The sequence below is a fragment of the Lepisosteus oculatus genome, chromosome 2 (assembly GCF_040954835.1).
Source record: "Lepisosteus oculatus isolate fLepOcu1 chromosome 2, fLepOcu1.hap2, whole genome shotgun sequence".
NCBI classification, from domain to species: Eukaryota; Metazoa; Chordata; class Actinopteri; order Semionotiformes; family Lepisosteidae; genus Lepisosteus; species Lepisosteus oculatus.
Genome location: NC_090697.1, coordinates 16,393,157 through 16,417,637, shown reverse-complemented (window position 1 = coordinate 16,417,637; position 24,481 = coordinate 16,393,157). Strand labels below are relative to the sequence as shown.

Genomic DNA, 24,481 nt, shown 5'->3' with positions numbered 1-24,481 from the left:
GCGGTTCGGTGTTGATGCTGAGTCCAAGCAGCGGGAAAGTTTAGAAAACGTCACAAAAAAACTAAGTACCAAAATCGCCTCTAGTAGTCAAATGTTTAGATACACCAACGCTACGGGTTTCAAGAAATCAATTTGTGGACCACAATGGCCTCAGTTTGTACGCTCATTAAACATAGTGGTGCATTGCAAGGTGGAAGATGTCAGCCTTCGTCTTTGCTGGGGATTGGCGTGAGTCGTGTCTTGCCAGTTCAGTAACAGTTGAAAACAACCCGGCTAACGAGCAAAGCACTTTTTGTCAACAAAACAATGTGTATACCAACTGTACAGAGGTGCAGACGTGAAGCGTACACGAGGCCTAGACCATAAACAAAATGTTGTGACATATTCTGGCCTATTATAACCCTTGAGGTGCATCGAGTACAGTTCAATGACCTACATCCATATTTAACGCAGTATTGAACACATTATACGATGTGCTAAAAATAACTATGGGTGAATGTTTTTTCAATAAAAATGCAACACGGTCTGCAATACCTAGAATACTTGGTTAATTGTTTGGCGAATTACAGACTATATCCAAGTCTCATACGATAATAGCGACGGCAATGAACAGAAAATTACATAAATAAAAACCTTTTCAATATCCGCATAGACAAATGTGGGGCCAGGTAGGACACAGCACATGTACACAGGTACTAGAGGTACTAAATGAAAACAAGTAAAACGTGCTATAGTCGTAGATTAAGAATCGTGTTACCGTACTGCGTTGAGAATTGGATCATATAGGGAAGGATATATATCAGAATATAACAGCAACTTCTTACTGCAATAATATTGTCGCTACGTAATGATATTAACCACTTTGACGACAAAATGTATTGTAAAGTTGAACAAAAAATTGCATTCAAAATTCTCTTGCACTGTATTTATTAATAATGAATGAAAAGATCATCAGTGTTACAGCTACTTGCACGTAGCACGTAGACTTTAGTATGAGTTGTGTTAAATATACTGTAATAAGATATTCCGTTTAGAGAGAACTCTTTTGACTCTTAAATGTCACATCCGGATGTCACTTGGTCAATTCTATTATTATTTTTACGCAACATGACACTAGGAGGGGAGCAATGATTTTAAGGAAAAGGGGGGCTCAGAGGGTAAATTCTAAATGCAATGATTTTAATAGTGGGGAGTGTAAGAGGATCATACAAATGTTAAAGCCTCCATCATAGACATGTAAAGAATATTTGGGTACTGTACTGCGGGACTTTTATAATCACGGGTGTTGTACGTGACAGGTAGATTTATAGAAAATACAGACTCTCAAGAAGAGGAAACGCAACACGAGAAAAGATCTGAATTAAACCAAATAAAAATGTTAATTATGTTCGTTTACAATTGCAAACCAAATGCAGGACGTGGTTTCAAAAATCCAAAGGCTCTTTCAATATACAATACATTTTCTCTCCTCTTATGGCAACAACAAACATTATTCAAATGTGATTTTAGACAAATTTAATTGTATTTAAAATTATTAAATTTATTTAATTTAATTTAATAACAGTCTAACATATTTAGCTACTACACTGTGTCATCTGGTTATGGCCTCTCAATTGACTCTCAAATGGCAATTGACAATTGATAGAACTACTGTATACCCGAGCGTATTGATGTCAATTGTGTCCTTCGTCCGTGTAAACGAATTGGGATGTGAATACAGCCAGTGACTGATAAAGTAGTACTGTATTACTTGCTAGTACAGTTATTAGCTGGTGCTTTAAGCCAATGATTGTATTAACACTACTCTCTGTATTTCGTCTGTACAGAGTGTTACAGCTATTTACTAGTTTATGATTATACAATCATTACTGATATAATATGTGCAATTATATATTAATATATTATACACGTATTAAAGTGCACAACATAGTAAAGTGACGTAACTGAAACGAATATATTAAAGGTCGTTGAGCATAAGTACAGCACACTATTTCGATAAAATGAGAAAAGGCTCAGTTGAGGTGGAGCAAATCCTGTACAAAACATGAAAAAGCATGATACGTTTATAGGCCTACAGATAAAAGCGGCTTAGTAACAAAAAAAACGAATAGACAAGGTGTTCTCACAAGTCTATGAATTGTACCATGTGTTGTTCATTATTATAAAAGAAGATTGAAGCCAGTGTATTACACGCCACAAACCCAGGCTGTGCTCGTAACATTAGTTTGTTGCATATACTTGAGTAATGTATAGGGAGTTTCATCCCCTCACACGGACTGTTTTTAATTGAAAACAAACATTAAATTATCACATGCATACATCCCATATTTGACACTACATTACAAGTATACATAAATGTAGACCTACTCTGAAATTAAATATTGCCAAATAAATATTCTTTTATGTACACAAATAATTAAAGTATTCTGATTCCGAGCCCCCATCAGTTTCTATTTGGTAGAGCGACGGCAAGGCTTCATCTTTAGGGTCGCAATATGGACTGTATCAGCAGCTTTCCGAATTCGTCTCTTGTTTTTTTTTCCTTCGGTTGCAATTGAGCACGCAGCCGAGGGGCAAAATGAAGACAACACCATACCGGCTAGCACGAAGTTTAGTACGCAGTATTGTACATATACAACACACTCGTAGCAATTGAGCACATAGTGAGGACAACACTAGGATAAAACTCGAGCAAACCCCACGTGACCACAGGGATCACACAAACTGCACACATAAGGCGCCGGAATCTCATCCACAAACCGAATAGCAGGCACCACCGAAACAGACGACCGCTGCAGCAACAGTAATTCCTAATGTAGTGACGTTCTCTATAATCTACTGTTAAAATATACCTATACCTATAGTGGGTGTAATTGTGTCCGCAATTAATATTAGGATCAGCGAAAACGCTGGTATACGTAATATATGTAATGTAATGTATTTGTGATGTTTTGAGGTTGATCAGATAAAACAATCTCGATGGTACTCGGGCTCAGGAACTCCTTCCCAATCATATTAAATCCCTTCTGGCAAATTCTGAGAGACTTCTGCGGTGATAGTGAAAGATGTTTGACATTTTGTCGTTTGCACTTTCCGTTGTCAAATGCAGAAAGTTTTTGGAATATATGATCTAAAGCAAATTAAAACCAATCGAAGCAACTATAATGACGTGCGAGTGCAGCACCAAACACCAGACCCCGGCTCCCCTTTGGATGAGCACACTCCATTCATAAAATACACGTAACGTGTCCAGTTTATGTGGCTACACACCCGCAGTTGTGATATTGTAAATTAAGAACTTGGCTAAAGTCTAAATAAAAATTTGTTTTATTTCATCGACATTAGTATAACAATAAAGCAAAATATACAAAAAATGTAACACAGGCGCAACCAATCATGCAACCACAAACATACAAAGCAATACAGAATTAACCCTCAAGACACGAGAAGCAGCTAAATCAAGCCAATTAAATCTCATCATTGAAGAAAGGAAAAACACGCTATTTTACAAAGAACTTCAGGAAAAAAAAGTTCATCCCAAAACAGCAAACATCTGTATTCATCATGATGTTTTGAATAGTATTTGCTTTTGTGCAGTCCGCTCTGAGTAAACGTTTCCATTGGATAACAGTTCCTTATTTCACTGAAGCTCTTGGGGTTTTCGCAGCAGGTCGGAAAGTTCGTTAATATATTGAATGGTGTATTTCAAGGTTTGAATTTTGGTGAGGGGCTGTCCCCTCTGGCTGTAATCCGGAGGTAAATAATCTCGCAGCTGGTGGAGGGCATCAGCCAGGCTCCTCATGCGCATCTTTTCTCTTTCGCTGGCCTTCATCCTCCGTTTGGTTGTCATTTTGGGTTTGGCAGGCTTCCTTCCTTGTGAGCTGGACGAGGCCGCGGAGCCGTGCAGAGGCAGGTGATACGGAAAAGTGGCCGGAGTCCGGTATCCCACAACGCCGTGTGCCGTCTCTGGCGAAGAGCACATGGAGTCGAACGAAGATTCCGGGGACATACTGTGCGGAGACGGCCCCTGGCCGGTCCCTTCTGTCGACCAGTTCCAGTCAACGAGTATCTTGGAGGTAAAGTGGTCCAGATCAGTATCCAGATCAAGCGCATCTTCGGGCAGGTTCTCCATGCCGAGAGCGCACTTTCTCCCTCCACACCCGTTAAGTCGAGGTTTTGTAGCGGTTCAAGGAAAAAGGATCGAGAAGGGCCGCCTTTATATCGGAGGGCGACATCTCTAGCAGTTCGTGTTCACAGCTGAGAGCCGAAGTTCAAAGAAAGGGAAAGTGCCAACAACACAACCTTTCTAACAGCTCTGGCGAGGACAGCTTTCATTCATTATCACAAGTACGTGAAGTAGCCGTAAACAGCCAGGTAAAGTGTAGCAGCAAGAAAAATAATTAGATTGGCCATTGTGTGAACAGTGGTTTACATCGGTATTACTGCAATTATCAGAGTGGTGCGAGCAGGCTAATGAAGACGTAGAAAACCGCTAACTTATACACCAGGAGTTTTTACATTATCGGAGAAGGCGGAATTCCGCGTGTTATTGAACATAATATGTCTGCTCTAAATTTAGGGTTGAAAGCAACAAGATTAGATTCCGCGGTCTAAATTCGTTTCACAAATAATATGAAACTATTTTTTCATTTCTTACTTCACATTTCTCTATTTGAAATGTTCCCAATTTCACTGGGATATTACAGAAGCGTAACTCACTGTTAGGCAAGTTTCAGAGCTAGAAGTGAGATTGTTAGAACATTCCAGTTTACAAGTGATTTTGATTTCCTCTGCATGCAAATTAAACCACTCTGTCATAAAAATTTGGGAAATCTTTTTTCCCCAAATTATGGCATAGCGTTATAGATTATTTTAATGTAGCATTCGCGGGATGCTTTTTAGAATAGAAGAAGAGTAAAATTCCATATTGTTACAATTTCATTCTTTTCAAGAGTTAAATGCATATCATTTATAACAGGACAAGACTGTAGCAAAGCACAAAGAATTAGCAAGAAACCAGACTCGCTTTCGCAATTGATGTAATGCATGTTTTCCTTGTAAGATGTGAAATTAAAACATTGTAAAGAGAACCTAATCAATTTCTCATATTTGTATCTGCATTTTTAGAAAGCCATGGACAGGGCGTAATATTTAAAGGAAGGTGCCAATGTCATCATTTAACACACCAAGTGAAGCCCCCTATTAAGTTTGGAAATCGTTTAAAGTTAGAAAAAGAAGTACGCTATTTTTGTGTAGAGTGATCTGTAAATAACAGACGTGGCGCTCATCAAATACATTTGCAGAGCATTGTTAAATGGTCATTGTGACTTTAAAGGCTAATAAATCATGTTCGTAACGCAGACAGGCGGTTTTACTTTTGAGGAATCTTAAATCAAAACGGCTCTCAAGTCGGCGGGGTACATAGCATCCAGAAATCATCACCAGGAAGTGAAATGTACTTCCACAACACGTTTCACACGATTTTACAATTAGCTACGTAAATATATATATAAATGTTATGGTTTTTAATTGTGGGAAATATGATTTAAATAAGATAACACAAATTTTAAAGCCTAGTTTATAGGCATTTAAAGAAAGTTAAGAAGCCGTACTGTACACTTTTAAAATGGTGCTATAAGTGACAAGTAGTTGCAAAGACACTGCAAACTTTCCAGAAGGTGAAAAGTGACCCAGGGAAAAGATCGGAATTAAAATAAAAACGATAGAACATAGTTAATAATGAAATTATAATTTTACAATTGCTACGAATAATAAGATTTAGGATCTTTTGCGCGTGGTTTGTAAAATTTCTGAGTACAATACATTTCTGAGTAAAAGACATTTAAAACTATGAAAAATGATGAATTTCCCGCTGTTGCTAATTTGCCAGAGCCCAGAATGTCAAGAGTATTCTGGAAACAAAAATCCGTTCAAGGAAACATGCCTGGAGTCTCTACAACACGGTGGACGCAAGATGCTAAAGGTAAATGTGAAAATGTTTTTTTCCACTAACAAAAAGTGAAAACAATGCTCTGGGGACGTTAATACAACTTTTACTGAAGCAAAATACTACATTTGAAAAACCCGTAACAACAACAGTACATTTAATTGATATTTCAGATTCCTAGTCACACGGTAGTCATTCTGGTGTGATTCCGTATTGCATACCATGTAAACAATTTAAATGGTTTAGTAACTTGAGCTTTTAAAATGTGTATAAAGTCAGATATCGTGAAGTACTATATATATGAGTGAGCCACGAAAATCCACAAAATCATTCATTGATCATATCAGCTGATCAGATTTGGTATCTTCTCTACTCGTCTTATTTTAAGAGCACTAGATGTCCATCCATCTATTCACTGCTCGGTCGTATCCATTTCTTCAGGGAAGAAATGTCTTCCTCACAAATGAAAGAACTCTTTCATGTCTGAGTAGGTGTGCTTTGCGTCACTCATAATAAAGGAACTCCGACAGACTGACTCTGGCCTCTTTTAGCCTAAGCGCTACTGAGAGATCAACACGGTAATAGTGGAAATCCTTACACTTTGCTCCTGGGAAACAGCACCTTAACACCGTGGAAACGATTATTAGGACGGTGCTGAATCTTTCATCTCTTACTCCTTAAAGTTTTAATGGGAATAATACCAGCTTTGAAGAAGCATCTCGCCTTTCAAGTAAATCTATTCCCCTGTTCTTAGTTGTAAAAAGGTAACCGGTGCGGGGAGATGCCTTCTTTTCACGAAAATAAAACCCGTTACGTAACGTATTTTTAAATCTGTGAAGATGTCGAAGATATTACATTTAATCATTCTACGACAGTTCTCCTACAGCTATGATTTATTATTCCTTAAGCCAATTAATTATTCAATCGAATAAGCCTGCGCTCTGTCCACAGGCTTATCTCCCTGTCTGTATGTCTGTGTGTCTCATGGAGAGCAAGCTGGGGTATGCGAAAAGACAAATTCCTAATACAAGAAATTGTATATGGCCAATAAAGCGATCTTATCTTATCTATCTTGATCAATTTAATTGATTGATTGGAATGTCATTATTCCCATTTAATGGTCCATGAGGTGCGTTTTGTGTATGCATACCCGAAGCGCGGCCGTATGGGGAAATTAAAAACCTGTCACAGCTGTATATTTTAAACGAATGTGAGTTGTACTTCACTGAGCTTTTGTTGCTTAAAAACAGTCACATTATCTTTTTACAATATGCCCTTTTCTTTATATTTTGGTTCAACAAATAGAAATAAGTATTACAGCAATTTTATAAAAATATACTTTTTTCTTGTAAAAATACAATTGGCCAAACAATAATTTGTCAGACCTACAGTATGTTTGAGAAACAACTTGACAGACTTGAGGAATTGTGTTCTTAAAGGAAACCAAGGGGAGTTAATGCTATATTTAAAAAGTACTCCCTATTATGGGAGACCTTTATGTTTCTGCTGAGATACTGTTCTGAAAATATGAAAGTTGAGAAGATGAGAAGAGGAAATTCTACTGATTTGCTCTTTGGCTGGCAGATGTGGAATCAGTCTGAACTACAACAAGGTCTTCTACTGAAGACTTTTAATACATTACACATTGATCGGTAGTTTTTAAACTTTAAATTATTATCATAATTTATAGAACTAAAATTGTTTTAAATGCATCTGCAAACAGATGTTTTAGGTGTCATAATTTAAGATGGGCTTTATGCAGTTTTGGAAGGATCTGTAATGTCTCAAGGAATTTAAAATGGTTTTATCAAGTGAACACACAATAACTCAATATTTTACAGGATACAAAAACAAAATATGAATATATTTATTGGAAAAAATACACAAGTCCAATACGGTTTCATACAATGTGACTGCTGCAACAACAAAAACAAAATCATAACCTCTAATGTGTTTTTTAACTGCATTAGAAATGTTTTACCAATGCCCACTTTCATAGAAGTCTATAGGTTTACTGGCATAATATACTAGTTGTCACTCATAAAAGGTACATATAAAGTGTCATTATTCACATAAAAGTATATATACAATGTTACAACTCACATAATTGTAATTTAGTTTCAATCACCTACAACTTCAATCAATTTGACAAACAAAAAATATGAAAATAATTTTTAGTGTTGACAGCTCTCTTAATGTTTAGCACAATCAAGCTAGTTTTCCGATACTTAAAAGCAGCTACAGATATTTACACAAGTTTACAGTGAATTACAATGAAATAATTTTAAAATAGAGAATAAAGACACTAGAACATAATTCTCTATGTAAAATTTGCAACAATTAAAAATGAAGACAATTACACAAATATTAGAAATACAGAATTAACTAACACAAAAAGTAGAAAATAACTACCAGGAAAGGGCATTACAAATTCTGTTAATTTCATTTTAAAATACATTAGCTACTGAACTTGAGCTTCAGCCTTTCAGCTAGAGGCAGCGGGCTGTCTAATAAAATAACAGAATCATCTGCTACATTATCACATGTGTGAGAAAGAGCTTTAGGACTCTGAGAATTAAGGTCAAAAGTGCAACTCTGGTCCCCTATTATAATTTCTTCATTATCAACAATTATTTGTTTCTTCGCTTTCATTTCTGCATGATTATTTTTATTTTGCTCCACAGAAGCTGTCTGTGATACAAGATCTGCAGTATGGAAGTCTGCTCTCAGAGAAGCCGAATTGCCTTCTGTCTTGGCTGGCTTTCGGATTTTATTACTGACGGATGTGTACTTCTGTTCAGGTTTAGAAAGAACCACCTTTTTATGGCCTTTGAGTATTTTATTCTCTAAATCGCTGTCCTCGCTAGATGAATACAGTACATGGCATTCACTCTTTTTAAAGACATTTTTCTTTCTGCCTTTGTGAACAGGCTGGTCGGCTACATTGGTGCTACTTAGCCTCTGTACTCCACTGGAAGGTTTAGTTATGCTGCTAGTCTTAAGAAACTGTTTTTTTTCCAATGACTTATTAGAGTTCTTTGCACATTGCTTAATTCTACTGACTGCCTTCTGATTTGTGAGAGGCATGTCTGCTTTTGGAAGAGAAGAGATTGTATTCTGCTTACTAAAAGATTTCTGATGATAATTCAGCAATGTGTTTTCAGCACAAATCTGTTCTTTTGCTGTCTGTATAGTCTTTTTGATGGCATTCGTGGGTGATGTTATTGGTTTCTGGAACATAGTATTGTGCCCTGCGGGAATCAGGTATTTTGGCTGAGCTTTGTGCCTTACGTTGTCACCAGCTGCATGCTGAATATGAGAGTTATTGGACTGACTAAAGTTCTTCATAATAACACGCTCTCTTAAAGAAAGCTCTGAAACGGGCAGCTTTGTCCCTTGATTTGAAAATCTCTCGCAATGCAAAACTGTGGGTTTTATTACTTTATTACAGGAACTGAAATCACCAGATTCGCCAGTGCTCTCGCCATTGCAGTTGACACCTTTTTGAGGTGTAACATTATTTGGTTCAGATGCTGCGTTTTGCAGTTGTGGAGGTGGAGATGCACCAAAGGATGTTGCTGCCCAGTCAATGTCACTCAGATGCAGCACATCTATTACTGCAGATGCCGAATGGGAGAATGAGGCTAGACTGGCCTTATCTGGCGAAACAGGAGACAGAGCACGACCAGCATCTTCAGTCTGTGGCTTCTCTGGGCCATGCAGATTTGTGTGGTGCTCACACAACTCTTCCAGCTGGCTCGTAGTTGTGTGGGCGAAAATGTGGAGAACTTGACAATCCGGTGTCGCCTCACTGCCTTCGTGGTCTATGGGAACAACTGCAGGGATTCGAGCTGTGGCAATGGCAGCCACTTCTGCTCTTTCTTGAGAAGAACTATGGATGCTCATTTGGGCAAAGAGGCTTGAAACTTCATCAGTATCCCCTGACTTCTGCCCTTTTGGCCTTTTCTTTTTATCTGTAATGACCACAAAACACCGTCTGTAAGATCTGAATCTGAAGTGTAATTGTGCATTATTATGTACTTGGTGTAGTTAAAAAGTATCATTCTCATTTTTTTTTCTACTTTTCCTTCCATAAGGTTTTTTGGTGAGTGTAATTTTAGGTTTTTACAGTATATGATAATATATGCCACATTTCAATTTATACTTTCACTGTACTCTGCCTATGATATTTTCAGCAGAAAATATATCTTATCAAACTGAGCAGAGGTACAAATGTGTGTCCTTTGCTTAGCAACACCTCTGAAATAAAAGGCTTAAGAGGAAGACCAATTTTGAAGAGCCAAGATACAAAATCACTTTGAACTGCACAGCTGCAGCAGCAAAGGAGGAGACGTCTTATTTCTGGATGTTTCCTTAAGTGCTTTCATCACAAGAAAGAACATTTATAGCTGTTCTTATATTTTTAAATTGATATACTGAAGTGACAAAGGAAGATGTTTATTGTAAAATATTAGCTGCATCCTCTTAGCTCTCATCTCGTACGAGCTAAAGAATATAACGTATACAAACTTACTTTTGTTCTTGTTTTCCTCAGCCTCAGCCCTCTCCTTCAAAAACATGTCAACGGTCTCTGGGTAGGCTGACTGGAACAGAGATACCTCCTCAACTGTTTTGACTGTGTCCAGAGATTCTACAGGATGATCTTCTGCATAAATAAAGTGCTCTAAAATGCAAACAGAACCATTTTTAGTTTAGTGGTCAAAATGTTTGTGCAGAACGCAAATCGCAAAAGACAACAAGAACTGTAGGTGAGTATTTGTATGCAAAATATATGTTTAAAGTGCTCCAATGGAATTCTTAAACGGACAGGAAAAAAAATGGGTTTGCACTATTGCCTGAAACGTTTTTACAGTACAAATTCAACTTGAGTTTGGTAACTGAGAAATAATTAATCCGAACAAAGAATAAGACCTGCCTTCACTTTGATTAGACACAAGACTACATGCTTGGGGGTTGTTTGTGTAAGACCTGAGACTGGAAAAGAGGAAGTTCTCTTGACACCTTCAGGGACAGTGCCTAATTTGGCACCTTTAATCGGTATTAAACTTTCAATTTACAACAGGAAAAAAAACAAGTTCCTAAAGAAACAGTGCAATCTATAACTGTGAAATTTGGATTCTTCAGTCACTGTTTTTTCTTCCACTGCTTTCTATAATTTACATTTTAGGAAGAATAGAAGGACATTACATTTTTATCAGATGCCGTCTTGTAGCTGTGCAGAATAATGTATCATCTTAAAATAATTAGATGAATTGGTATTTTGATAACAGAGAGTTGACCAACAACTCAATCAGGAGATGGTCACTAGATTGACAGATGGGACTGGTACTGAGAAATGTGGAAAATGACATTGTGGGAGCATTATTAACTCCTATAATCAAGAGGGATCTCAAAAATAGCCAAATACAGTTTAGCATTAAACACATGCGAGTTAATAGGTTAGTTGGCACAATCTACCCATATAATCAAAATACATTTACTACAGTACTTTCCTGAAAATTTATATTATGGTAAAGTATGAGAGAAATGTATTGTAATCTAACGGAACAAGCAATTTACTAATCTAAAACTAGAAAAACCTGACTTTGCTAAAACATTTTAATACTGCCCATATAGTAGTATTTATTATAACAACAATTAGAACAAATTATTTTCTAGTCAACATAATCTGTGCATCAGTTTATAAAAAACTCAATAAGAACCCCTTATGGAAAATAATTTTCTAACCTGGTTTCTTCCAGATAATCTCATAGCAAGCAACTCCATTTCTGACTCTTGACTTGAATATCCTGCATAAAATAAACATGATTTAAATTTGTATTATTACATTTTTTTTACAAAAATAGTTCTCCATATAGCGTCTTACAGTTGCTGGCTACTGAAATGTAAATATGGCTTTATTGTATTTAACACTCTCTGAATGGAGTGTAATGTGAAAAGAGACTCTTTTCAGATAATCTAGCCGCAATACCATATTTAAAACTCTTAAACAGTACAATACCTTAATGGCTCTATCTGTGAAGCACTCTCTTTCCCACATTTTCTGTTCATCATTTCTGTATATGTGATCAACACAACCACCTTCTCACTTGTATAGTGTTCAGGCCACTCCATTTTGTCCAGAGCAAATTTCTGAAACATGTAAAGTGATGTAACATGATACAAACTGATCTTTAATAGTAGTAGTACAGTAATACTCCCAATCAGGAATAATGTTTAAACAGAAAACTCAAATCATTTAAGCACTAAAGGGTACAAAATGTGAAAAGGAAAAACGAAATACATTTTAAACTAATCAGAAACAAAACCAGAGATGAATCACTATTTTAATCATGTTTACTATATGAATACTAGATCTTACACAAAGCTAGCATTTACTCAGTTTATGTTTGCTTTCATAGTGACTGCAAACATCATCATTAATTCTATTATCTTAAATTTGAAATGGAAAATGAATACAAAAGTTGCACATGCAAGAACTGGCAGCGTCTTCTTGTAAAGTAGATAATTCAGCAGAGCAGCTGTGTATATTGAAGAATGTGTTCTACATGCAGTTATCACTCCTCCGAGTGATGCTCAGTGCCGCGAACGGTACTGTGTGATAATCAGTGGATACAGCTGTGTAGTGCTGTTCAGCTCATGTCACAGACATGTCATGTCTCCAAGCTCACTACGCTACTGGAAGTGATTAAAAGAAAAATAACTAGTAAAATACCATAAATGTATTGCTGGCAGTTACGTAGTTAAAAAACACGATTCATAATACATTAAGTATTTTTTACATTATTACAGATGCAGTGTGCTAACATAAAAATGCACACAATAAATAAATATTTAATTTTCCTTTGTACTATTTCTACACAGTAGAGAATCCAGCTTACCCGCATTGCAAAAAGATTTGGTTTTCTGTACTTGAGGTTTTTAGTACGTTTGTCCTTGGATATCAGAAATTCCTTGATTATCTGAAAGAAGAATAATCAATGCTGAGAGGAAAATAGGAACTGAACATGACAATGAATTAAATACTTTATTAAAAATAAAATATGATCAGACCATTCTTATCAATGTGACAAATACTGACACTGATGATTACCTCTGAAAAAGGGAATCCTTCACATGCTAGGGCTTTTCTGTTAAGAAATAGGTAATATTTTGTAAAACAATTCACACACATTTCACAAAAAACACAACTTAGTTATTAGAATTGTAATAATTCAATATATTATAGAATAATATACATTTCTTTATAAATAACATCTGTATCTTTAAGATGTCATATATATTGTAACACACATTTCATAAATTTAATGTGCAGGGTGATATAGTTGGCTTCAGACTTCCCAAATATAAGCAATCTGTCTTCATTATAAATATTTATAAAAATTAATTGTGCAATATAAGTAACTGAATTACCTATTTGAAATTATAGTTAAAAATGAACAAAATATGAAGTTTTTATTATATTAAATCAAAGAAAATAATGCAAATGCATGTACAAATAACACTCAGTGTGACCCAAAAGTTAACACTCCTCGGGCCACAGATGACTTCAGTACACTTATTAAGTTACAAACACACTGCACACATTTTATAAATGAAATGTTTTAGCCTTACTACATAAGAGGAAATTCGCTGCGTAAAGAGCTATATTTATAGAGCTCAAAAACAAGCTCATTTGAGCAAGACGATTAAATGTATCAATAGGATAATATCAGAAAGGTTACAAAGTTTCTAACTGATCAGCAACAAATAATTTATAACATACACAGTATCCATTTGTCAGTATCCTTGACATTTACATTTAACCTCAAGATTAGTCATCTTCTAAAAATGCAGACAATATATCAATGTACTACGGAAATATATACAGTGTATATATTTAGATTAGCCCGTGTTTATTTTAATGAAACGTGAACTGAGTATTTCAGTGTACGAAGCCTAAACTTCCTGTCTAAATTTTGTGCTACGGTATTTGAACCCGATGCCTCTCTGGAACACCTAAGACATGGAGATTAGAGTGAAGGTGAAAAGTTACTTTTTGATGTTGAACTCTGCTGCACTAGCCTGCCTTCCTCGTTCTGTCTGATGCCAGTCACAGGGGCAGGAGTAGTCGTATCCCCGGGGCTCACAGAACCGTTTGCTGTCGCACAACTTGCATCCGTTCCTCTCGTGTGTCTTGGCAGATCCTGTGGAAGCACAAAAAAAATAGCCCCCCCACCCCTCTTCTGAAAAATCGTAATGACATTCATATACTGTACATTCCTGTTAAAGGCAATCAGAGGTGGGGATGGCACAGTGGCACAGCGCTGGGGCCCCGGGTTCAATTCCAGGCCTGGAGTTCCAGCCGCGTGGAGTTTGTATGTTCTTCCCGCAATTGTACAGGTTTTCTCCAGGTCCTCCTGTTTCTTTCCACAGTCCAAACACATGTTGGTAGGTTAATTGGCCGAGGTGCGAGTGTGTGTGTGTCTGTATTTGGGTCCAGCACTGAGATGGACTGGTTTGCCTCATGCTTCATGATTCCTGGGATAGGCTCCAGGCCACCATGAAGCCGGAATGGGATAAGCAGCAAACTCTGCACTACCCTCCGAAAAGGAGAACAATAACCCACCTGGGTGACAGCAGATTTGACAATGCGTTACTTTTTTAACAGCTCTTCTCTGAACGTCCAGATCCTGAGTCTGTTCCTTCCATTGGCTGAACCTAGAAATGAGTATTTCATATTGAGGAAATTCTCACTAGACAATTCAAGAGCCTAAATTTTAAAAGAATTGTCTAATGTTGCTTTGTTTTTTACAACATTTAGGTCGGCCATCTACACATTTTACACATTTTTTTTCTCCTACACAGAGGAGAAAACAACAAATTCCGTATCGTATTAGTTCATTGTTTTGATATTTAGCCACGTCCATCTAGCAAGAGTGTAGCAGATTCTTCTTCAAGGTGTAGAATTGGGGTAGATGGGTTAAAAAATGCTGTAATCCAAATTTACACTGCTGTTCAAGTCACATTGCAAGAGACAGTTTATGAGATTGTTCAAATATTTTCACAGATTATTGGAAACTGGAAAAGTAAGTAGTATTTACTGCCCAACTAATTGTCTTTCATAAGGCCTTTAAAACACTGCACAGAAATATGTTTAATAGGTCAATTCTTACTTCTGAAGGAGTGTTTCTCCCTTTAATGTCTCTATAAGTTTTAAAGTCATTTCTTTTCCAACTCCTGGTATTCCCTGGCAGAGAAAAAAAATAAAACGTCAACGTTGTCCATGTTAAGGTTGACGTTTGTACAGTATACAAACATTCGATTCTGCATTTCTGTAACTGCCTGTAATTGAAAGAGATAATATACACCTGATTCCTACCTTTGGAAGATAATCACAACCGAGCAGGATTGCAAAACCCACCAGGGTTTCCCGTTCCAGTCCCAGGATAGACTGAATCTTTTCCATTTTATAGCAGTCGAGTTGAGGATCCTGAAAAACAATGTAGTTGTGAAATGGAGAAAATGCCAGAGCAGAATAAGGCTTCGTAAACGTAAATAGCATGGAAACACCACAATGTTTATTAAAATACTTTTTGCAGTATAAAAATACTAATGTACTACTACAGGTACTGTAGTAGGTTATAATTACAAAAATAAAAAACAGAACACAGTTCCTGGGCACAGCACCTTTGAATTATAATCAGGAACACAAAAGCACATTCAAAATGACAGGCCTTCAGTTTACATCTAAGGGACTCTTGATATTTACCAGTCCTTATGTTAACTACGTTACATCTGGAATCTCCAGCCCAAGCTGATTAAATTAAGTAGCCTGTGATTGAGGAACTGATTAAATAAATTAAGAATAAGTAAGTTCCAAAGAACATAAAAAGCTCTACAAGGTAATTCTGCTACTTTAGAGTCCTTATGAGAAATCATTACTAACCAGGACAAACACAAGAACTCTGGTATAGCATGTTAGTAAATGAATAATATAGTAGATTCATTCCCTACAAGTTGGAGCCTATTAGTTTTATTATAAGTCTTACAAGATAAAATACAGCTTAAGTGATCAAGGCAAAAAAATCACAAAATATTGTACAGCAGTCACAGCGACATCCTTCCTACTTTTAAATGGCAATGAACACCACATCCCAAACTACTTCATAAGATGAGCTGCAAACCAGAAGAAAAGCTTAGCTTCCTCACACCCAGAGCTGTTAAAATACATGCCTTTACAGGAAATTTAAAGGACCCAATTGTTTGTATCCCTGATTGAAAACCCCATAATTCTAACCTCTGTTGTAGTAATGTGGTGGCATGTGGCAGAACACATCTTCACACGTAACATGTGGGCATACATCAGACTACAAATCAGAAGTTGCCCGATGCTTTTAAGGGATTGATACAGCTTTCCTCAATCCAGTACGCACATACCGTGCAAATCCATCTTTTGTAACGTCTTTAGATGAAAATAACAAAACCTGTTCCATGACCTTGTAGACATACAATGCAACGCCTGTTTCAAAACTGTATCATAAGCGGAGGAGTCTGCTTACATTTACAGGGAATATTTATAGGCTACAATAAAAAAGCATACAAAGAGGGCTAAATTATTTTATGGATGTGTCACAATGTATAATTTTTATTTCACCAGTATTACTACACCCTTTTATTTAAAGAGCAAATTACAAGTTGACCTAATGCAAAAGAAATTCTAGCTCCAGTTACACTGCAGAAAAACTCCCCTTTGATTGAAATTATTTGTATGGCAAATTACTAGCAATTAGATTTATCCACTAATACCATCTATCAGACAATCACTGCAATGATTTGGCCAAGGAAACATTCTGTCTTTTATGCTTAGTATATATGTTTGTAATGCATATACTGAACATAAGAAATGTAAGAGATAACTAATATCCTACCTTGGTGTTCATGTTAAAGTTTCTGTAAACTGTCTGAGCTCCGTAAAGGAAGGCATCCCCATCGTTTGTAATACATCCATCCACCTGGCCGTTGGCATCCAGGTAGGCACACAGAGCTTCAGCCTCTCCCGCTGCCGTGACCCAAGGAATGCCGAGACAGTCGAGCATCTGTGCGCACTAGATACAGCACATAACGGCAAAACATTTAGAGCGCTCTGCAGGACAGCACAGTCCCCCTTACATCACATATTGATGTAATCTCCTCCCCACTGATAGCTGATGTGTGGGGAGCGTTCTGGCGCACTATGGCTGCCGTCGCATCATCCAGGTGGGGCTGCACATTGGTGGTGGTGGAGGGGAGTCCCCATTACCTGTAAAGCGCTTTGAGTGGAGTGTCCAGACAAGCGCTATATAAGTGTAAGCAATTATTATTATTAATTATATTAAAAACAAAAACAGTCTGATCATCTAAATTCAACATTACAAACAATCCATGAGTATTAGAACTCAGGGAGTTAGATAAGATAAGACATAAGATAAGATCACTTTATTGGCCATATACAATTTCTTGCATTAGGATTTTTTTTTTCCGCATACCCCAACTTCCTCTCCATGAGACACACAGACAGGGGGAGAAGCTTAGGGTCAGAGCGCAGGATCAGCCATATATACGGCGCCCCTGGAGCAGTTGGGGTTAAGGGCCTTGCTCAGGGGCCCAACGGAGTAGGATTTCTCTGCCGGCCGCAGATCCTCAGCCACAGTGCCACTGCTCCGCCCTTTGCTTATTAAATATGCTTATTTGTAAAATGTATCAATTAAAAATTAAACCTTGTACAGTAATTCTTTCTTTTTTTTTCAGGAAGCATGCCAACAGATTAAAAGAAACAGTAAAGTCACAATTAACACAAAACACACAAACTGGTAGTGCTGCTTTTCCACCAATACTGACACACATTCTCTAGACCAGAGCACGTGAAACCACACACATCCTGACCTCTTTAAGTACAGACTTGAAATGGGACCTTCCAGTTTTTCCTGGTTTAGATGCAGGCTTCTTTAAGGGTCCAAATCTCATCTCATTTCTCTTGTTCATAGTCTCAGCTTTCAGTTTTGGCGCTTCTCCTTCCACCACAAAAATCAGCTTTATTCCCATAAGCGTTAGAGACATAACTCGGAAAAATAAATTTCTGACCAGAAAAAAAAAGACATTTAAAGGTTATGCTGATATATTCTCTCTTTTACAATCCAAGAAAAAATAAACTACTTTTTTGGTGGTTCCAGGTGAAAAGAAAAGTTCTATAGGTATTAGGATGAAAATTCAAACGAACACATCTCATTTCAAGTTCTCTTTTAATGGCAATTACATCTGCATTTTAATCAATGCAAAACATGTTTCTCTATAATGGTCACATAAATAGACTTGCACCTGTGATTGTGTCTCCTGAGATGCATAGAATTTGTAATCAGTTCTACATTAAACTATTACAAATGCATCTTTCATGTTTTTTTACAGTGAACTAGAAATTTAAGTTGTGATTAGCTGTGTTATTTTTTCTTAAATGTATAACCCTCCACTTAATTATACTATTAATGCTGTACCTTGTTTTGTATTATACTGTACTTATTTTAATTGGTTGTTATAACCATTTGCATTATTATATCACTCTACTCTATTGTGTAATTCAGACCTATGAAATACACCTTAATTTTTAATACAAAGAAAACATTAAGAATGGAAATAAAATATTAAATTGCTTGTATTTATCCATAATACATGTTTAGTTCATTACAAAAACTGCTCTGCTGGTTTTCATCTGAGAGGTATCAGTCATGAAGTCTTCATCTTGAGATAACTCACCTGAGATAAGGTTTAGTAACTTTCCCCATCATCTCTTTTACAAACTGAGCCTCACAAACCCACAGGCTTAAATCCACAGCCAAGGTCTTCCCACTAAGACTGTAGAGGGGCACAGATTCTCTCACTGGCTCCAGGATCGGCCATAACTCATTAACGCCCATGCTTCAAATTTTACAGTTCCGGGGTGCCTAGAATTAGATCAAAAGGTATTCAGATGAAAACACATAGCCCATCTGTCTTATTTTGTTTTATCTCAAGAGCTTCATTCAAACGTTTCTTGAAAGAAGTAATGGCATAAGATTTGACAGTGTTAATGGCTAACTTGTTCCAAGTTTCCACAATCCTTTACTAAAGACACGTCTCCCGTTATCAGTTTTAAATTCCCCTTGTTTTCCATTTCATGGTGTCCCGTGCTACATGTTTCACTGCTGATACCAACAAAGTCCAAAAGATGAACTAGTCAATGGCTTTGTGGATCTGAGTGCTTGGATCAGGTCCTGCTGTCAGTAAAACCAATAGACATGTAGATCAATATTTTACACCCGCTAAAATAACGTCACTTGGGGCCTATCTCAATCTTCCTTAAAATAATTATAATGCATATGTATATATCAGGTTTTCATTTCCATAGGACACGAAGAGAAACATGGAGTCACAATAGTCTCTTGGAAAGGTGAAAACAGACTAATGTACGTCAGGTATAACATGCTTTCTCCATCATAAACACCTGAATATCATTTTTTAACTCATGATGTAATTATTTAAAAGGGTAGCGTTATTTTAAACGTTTTATTTTGTGCTCCATTGGTAACTAGACATGCGTACCGGCTACAATGGATACAGTGGATGGATTTCAGTCAGGGTATCTACTTCACATATGTACATTTCTTTTTAAATTTTCACAAACTTCGTACACATTACTTAGAAATAAATGCTAAAACATCAGAGATGGCAAACGCTTTCTTCATAATAAAATTGGCTTGATTTACCTCTAGAACAAACACCCCTGAAAAGCGAATTTCAAATAAAGCGCTTCCAAACTCTCATCCTTCCTGCCTGCCTGAGCGCTTCACAGGACTTCCGGTTCCGGGTGTGTATTTACAGTTTCATTTAAAGCCATATCAACAAAATGAATCTTTTTTAATGATCTCTGTGACTTAAACAATTATGATGAAGAATGTGGGTTAGATTCATTTTGTATATGTGAACACTTGGAAATATAGCTATATGTAGGTGGATATTCAACATTTAGGCATTTCAAAAGAGCAACAGACATTGCATTTCGGAGATCGCTTCCGGTTTAGTCAAGGATGTGGGATGATTTAGACCGAGGGCTGAATCATTGCATGTACTAGTAAAACTTGAATTTACTGTCCAGGATGTATTGCCTGTACCTGAAAATACCTCACAGTATATGTTATCAATTTTGTTTGTTCTTTAAGATATGTTCGCTTTTGTTTTGGTTAACTTTAGGATAAGCATGTGCAACCGTAATATCTAGAATATATACGCCAAATTTTCTTGAAAAAGTCATTGAATTCCAAGGTTTAGTAAGACTTGATGATAACAAGCTTGCTCAACACCACCTTGATCAGTACTACCTGGGACTTCGCTTACAGCCCTTCCTGTGGACTCTTTCTGATGTGACAACTCCCCAGAAGGTGCTGTTTGTATACCAATAGCTTTCTTGAGAGAGGGGAATAATAAATATAATAAACTTTATTTTCTATAGCGCCTTTAAAAGTGGCTTCTCAAAGTGCTTTACAGGATGACAATAACAATAAATAAGATGAATACACAAGATAAAACACAATTACAATATATAGAGGAGACTGTGAATGGTGGTACTAAATTATGTTTTGACAGTATGCTTCACATGTGGGTCAAATGTTAAGCCAGAATCAAATATCACCCCAAGGTTTTTCAATTTTGATTGAAGCTCAAGTACAGAACCATCTACAGATAGGGTTACAGAACTGGCTTTATGAAGTTGATGGGGGGTACCAATAAGCATGACTTCAGTCTTGTCGCAGTTAAGATGAAGGAATGTGACAGATAAGCTGTGGATGCCTGTGATTTATCAGATTTAAGCCTCATTGAACATTTGTGGGATGAGGTTTGGCATCTAGGCCTCAGAGAACAGTGAGCAGAAACATGATTCTCTATGTTCTATGACAGGAATGGGACAAAATCCCACAAGACAGCAACCGCAACATCATCATATGTTTACCAATGGAATAAATTAGTATGGACTTTATTTTACCTTTACCCGGGGCTTTGTGCTTGCGTCAAAAAAGGTTTCAAAAGTTTTTTTTTTACTTAGTTCAATATAGGTTTTGTAAAATGTTTTGACACGACTTTCATTTGTGCTGTTTTTGTTATCTTACAAGGGCTTTTGAAGTCGTTATGACACCATGAAAAGACGCCGTTAAACTTAGTGATATATAGTAGTCCTCACTTATTATGTGAATTACGGTACTTGCGAGCCCATCACCTATGTTCTTGGATTCTGCGCATTTTGAATTCCTAAGTCGGAAAGAGCGCGGTATGTGACACCCATCCAGGGAGGTATACAAAGTCCGGTAAAGTATTGCTATCTCAAGAAATATTGTATATTTTTCTGTAATAATAGTGACCGGGCGAGATAACATACATTTCTCAGATAGAAGATATCAGTGACACTTATGCTCAGTGAATGCATACGGCGAATGAATGCAACTGCAATAGCAGTACTTTTGGGGGAAAACAATTTCTGGTTGATGGTTGATGTATCGCTATTTCGTTAAACTGATTTTTGAGCAACTGTCGCGTTTAGTACAACGAATGTTTTAACGACGTGATGGTCTTAAATCGAGTGTTTTACGTAAACTATGTTATAAGGTGCTTAAACGACCCTCCAGTGTTGTGTCAACTTTTCAATACAAAAAAGAAAATTGCCGGGTGATCCCTTTGCCACTTTGCTTTTCGGGGCTCCTTTCTTAGCATTGGCGAGTTTTTCCGCTTTGGGGGCCTGGGAAACTTGACTGTACCAGCATCGACGCAAAAACTTTCCCAGTACAGTACTGCTGCCTGTGCCTGGAATCGCAGCATCTCAACGATTGTCTCCCCGGTAACCAGCACGAGCATCAGAATCCACCCGGGACCCCACTCCCACTTCCCGTGTTGACTGCGTGCGGCGTGTGCAGTCGGTGCCAGCGCAGTTTCGCTTTCTGTTTGCTCCAAAACAGTCTCAGTTCCTGGAGGAGGAATGGACGGAAACGTGCCTGTGTGTTGACGTCCAAGTCTTGATCCCTGGTTAGCTAGATGCATTGCATGTTTTTTTTTTTGTTTTGTTTGGTGGTTGGGGTGGGGGTATTGCATTTTTTTTAAACCAGTGAGCCTTTTGATCGCGCCGTGACGCGTTTTTCTCTCAGTCTGCCCTTTCATTACGCCGAGAGGAGGTAAACATACTGTAGTTGCTTCATGTGAACATCACCCCCTCCTGAAGAGTCATGCGACTTCGTGGCTGGGGCTTTCGTTATTGCGGCCTTGCTTCTGCTGGATGCAGTAGTCATTCAAGTCTCTGATGCTGGCATAATGCAGTAGAAACTACAATGGCAGTCAGTTCATTAAAATGTTGTTTAAGGATGTCAAAGAGCATTTTAGGGTTCTTGATGGGTTTGCGGTAGTATTGCTGCATAATTTAACCTTAACTATATCCTGAGCTTTTTTCATTAATCTAGTCGGCACTTCTTGTGACTGTTTATGCATGGGAAACCTACTGTACTTTTCTTCAGGCACAAGTATATGATTTCCTCTCATTCATGGGTTGAGTACATGCTAGAACTATCCCACCTGAAGAGCAGGAGTCCAGGGTATCTCACTACATTACCAAGTGATCAGCCGATAGTTGATGCTCTTCTCCTCGTGCTTTGTGCAGTTGAGCTATGCGTTTTTTTTGCTCACTTTCATTTTTTAACCCGGCAATTGTGGAACGACTCATTTGGTGGTTTCATTGTGCGATGTGGTTATGCAGATCTGGGCAAGTCTGATTTAATACCCGAAAAAAATGATTGTGCATTTTGTGTGTGGGGCAAAATTACAGTGAACCTAGACCACCTGTTATGAAGGATTTCAGTCAATACGTCAAATAATTATTGATAACTCCCAACTTGTAAGTGATTTCTCTAGAATATACCCAAGTGGTACGTATAATTAGAGGCACATGGATTCTTTGTTCTCTGACACAGCTTTGGTGAGAGGAGTAATAATCCAGGCACACTTGTTTAAACAAATATTTATTACTACGACAAGACACAAACTACACAAACATACAACACACAAGTTACTCTACGTACAGTATTCACAAACAAAAATAGGAACACTTTTAAATTTGACCTGTAGTTTCCTTTTGAGTTTCCAAATGTCAGTCTCCAAATTTATGTTGGAGTTTCAGAATTTGAAATTTTGGATCATTTTCATTCTCTTCCTTCATTTTGCTGTCTGAAAACAATCTATGATCCTATTATTTTTCAAATGCCAAATGCCTTTAGACTAAGATCTGAATGCTTCTGAGATGATGAACACTGTATTTGCACAGCTTAGTATGAGTAAAATATTAACTTGCTTTATTCTCAACTACACCTGACAGTGCCCATCCAGTACACAAAGAGTTCTGTAATTACGGAAATACTGTATTTAACTAACTGAAGGTTTCACGCAAGATCTTGTGTGATTCAGCCATGTCACCCTGCAACTCACAGCTAGCAACTCACTGAAGCTCAGCAGGTGTGAGCCTGGTCAGTACCTGGATGGGAGACCTCCTGTATTGTATTGGAGACCATCTGTATTGAGATGGGGACACTATACTGTCCTTCAAATGAGATGTAAACCGAGGTTCAAACTCTCCATGGTTATGGTCTCCATGTTTCTTGAAAAGAGTAACGGTGTTACGCCAGTGTCGTAGCTGCTTTTCCCCCTGGCCAGTCATGGCCTCCTAGTAATCACCATCTATGAGCTGGCTTCATCACTCTGTTCTCTGCAATAATAGCCTGTGTGTAGGGAGCATACTGGTGCACTATGGCTGCCGTCACATCAACAAGGTGGGGGGCTGCACATTGGTGGTGGTGGAGTTGAGTCCCCATTACCTGTAAAACACTTAGAGTGGAGTATCCAGAAATACGCTATATAAATGTCAGAAATTATTCTTATTTACTCTGGTACATACAGTATTTCCATAATTTCAGAACTCGGGTTTCTTTGTGTGCTGGATGGGTACTGTCAGGTGTAGTTGAGAATAAATCTTGTTCACTCAGGTTCTCAATCTCTGCCAAGTAGGAACACAGGAGCTGTAAATCCATCGCCACATCTGGGGTGAACATCACAGGATCTTGTTAATCGCATTTGTGGCGGTTTTGGGAAACGTTTCATACACTCTGAGGTGTTTATTTTATGATCTCAGGGCCCCATGTCCTTATATAGTAGTGTAACAGTGTGTGTTTGTTGGTGTAGTTGCGTATCAATGCAGTTTTGTGTTTCACAGAGACAGAGAAGAAATGTCCAAGCGAAAACAAAATGCCCCAAGCGAGAATGCGCACAAGAGGGCACGGACAGCCCCAGAGGAAGACTCGGATGAGGACTCCGACTCCTCTAGACACGTCTTCTCTGCCACTGCCAACACCGCACACTTGGTATGGATTATTTACCTACAGTCATCCTAACAATTACACGGCACATTTCAGTCATTCTCGGCATGTTTCATTTTTT

General features: G+C 37.6%; 3 protein-coding genes across 6 annotated transcripts in view; 1 reads left to right on the top strand and 2 right to left on the bottom strand.

The window, feature by feature from the left end:
- Positions 1-3,341: 3,341 nt before the first annotated feature.
- On the bottom strand, positions 3,342-4,790 carry msgn1 (mesogenin 1). Its single transcript, XM_015357871.2, has one exon. The coding sequence runs from the start codon at positions 4,130-4,132 to the stop codon at positions 3,641-3,643; it is 492 nt and encodes a 163-aa protein (XP_015213357.1). The 5' UTR covers positions 4,133-4,790; the 3' UTR covers positions 3,342-3,640.
- Positions 4,791-7,792: 3,002 nt separating this feature from the next.
- On the bottom strand, positions 7,793-19,806 carry LOC102694660 (GEN1 Holliday junction 5' flap endonuclease). Its single transcript, XM_015357818.2, has 14 exons — positions 19,726-19,806; positions 18,737-18,924; positions 17,873-18,065; positions 16,879-17,055; positions 15,330-15,440; positions 15,124-15,197; positions 14,577-14,668; positions 14,004-14,154; positions 13,062-13,098; positions 12,850-12,930; positions 11,970-12,100; positions 11,696-11,757; positions 10,482-10,631; positions 7,793-9,921 (listed from the first exon to the last, which is right to left on the bottom strand). Exons 2-14 carry the CDS (start codon positions 18,895-18,897, stop codon positions 8,405-8,407), a joined length of 2,937 nt encoding a protein of 978 aa, XP_015213304.2. The 5' UTR covers positions 18,898-18,924; positions 19,726-19,806; the 3' UTR covers positions 7,793-8,404.
- Positions 19,807-21,249: 1,443 nt separating this feature from the next.
- Positions 21,250-24,481, top strand: part of LOC102694460 (structural maintenance of chromosomes protein 6) — a 28,273-nt gene continuing 25,041 nt past the window's right edge. Inside the window, exons 1-2 of one of the 4 annotated variants that reach the window (XM_069197565.1) lie at positions 21,250-21,318; positions 24,260-24,405. In XM_069197565.1, coding sequence (XP_069053666.1) covers positions 24,271-24,405 — 135 coding nt within the window. In that variant the 5' untranslated portion in view covers positions 21,250-21,318; positions 24,260-24,270. Of the gene's footprint in view, positions 21,319-21,930; positions 22,031-22,067; positions 22,177-24,257; positions 24,406-24,481 lie in introns of those variants that run through there. The other 3 variants (XM_069197570.1, XM_069197561.1, XM_069197566.1) reach the window with 3 other exon arrangements.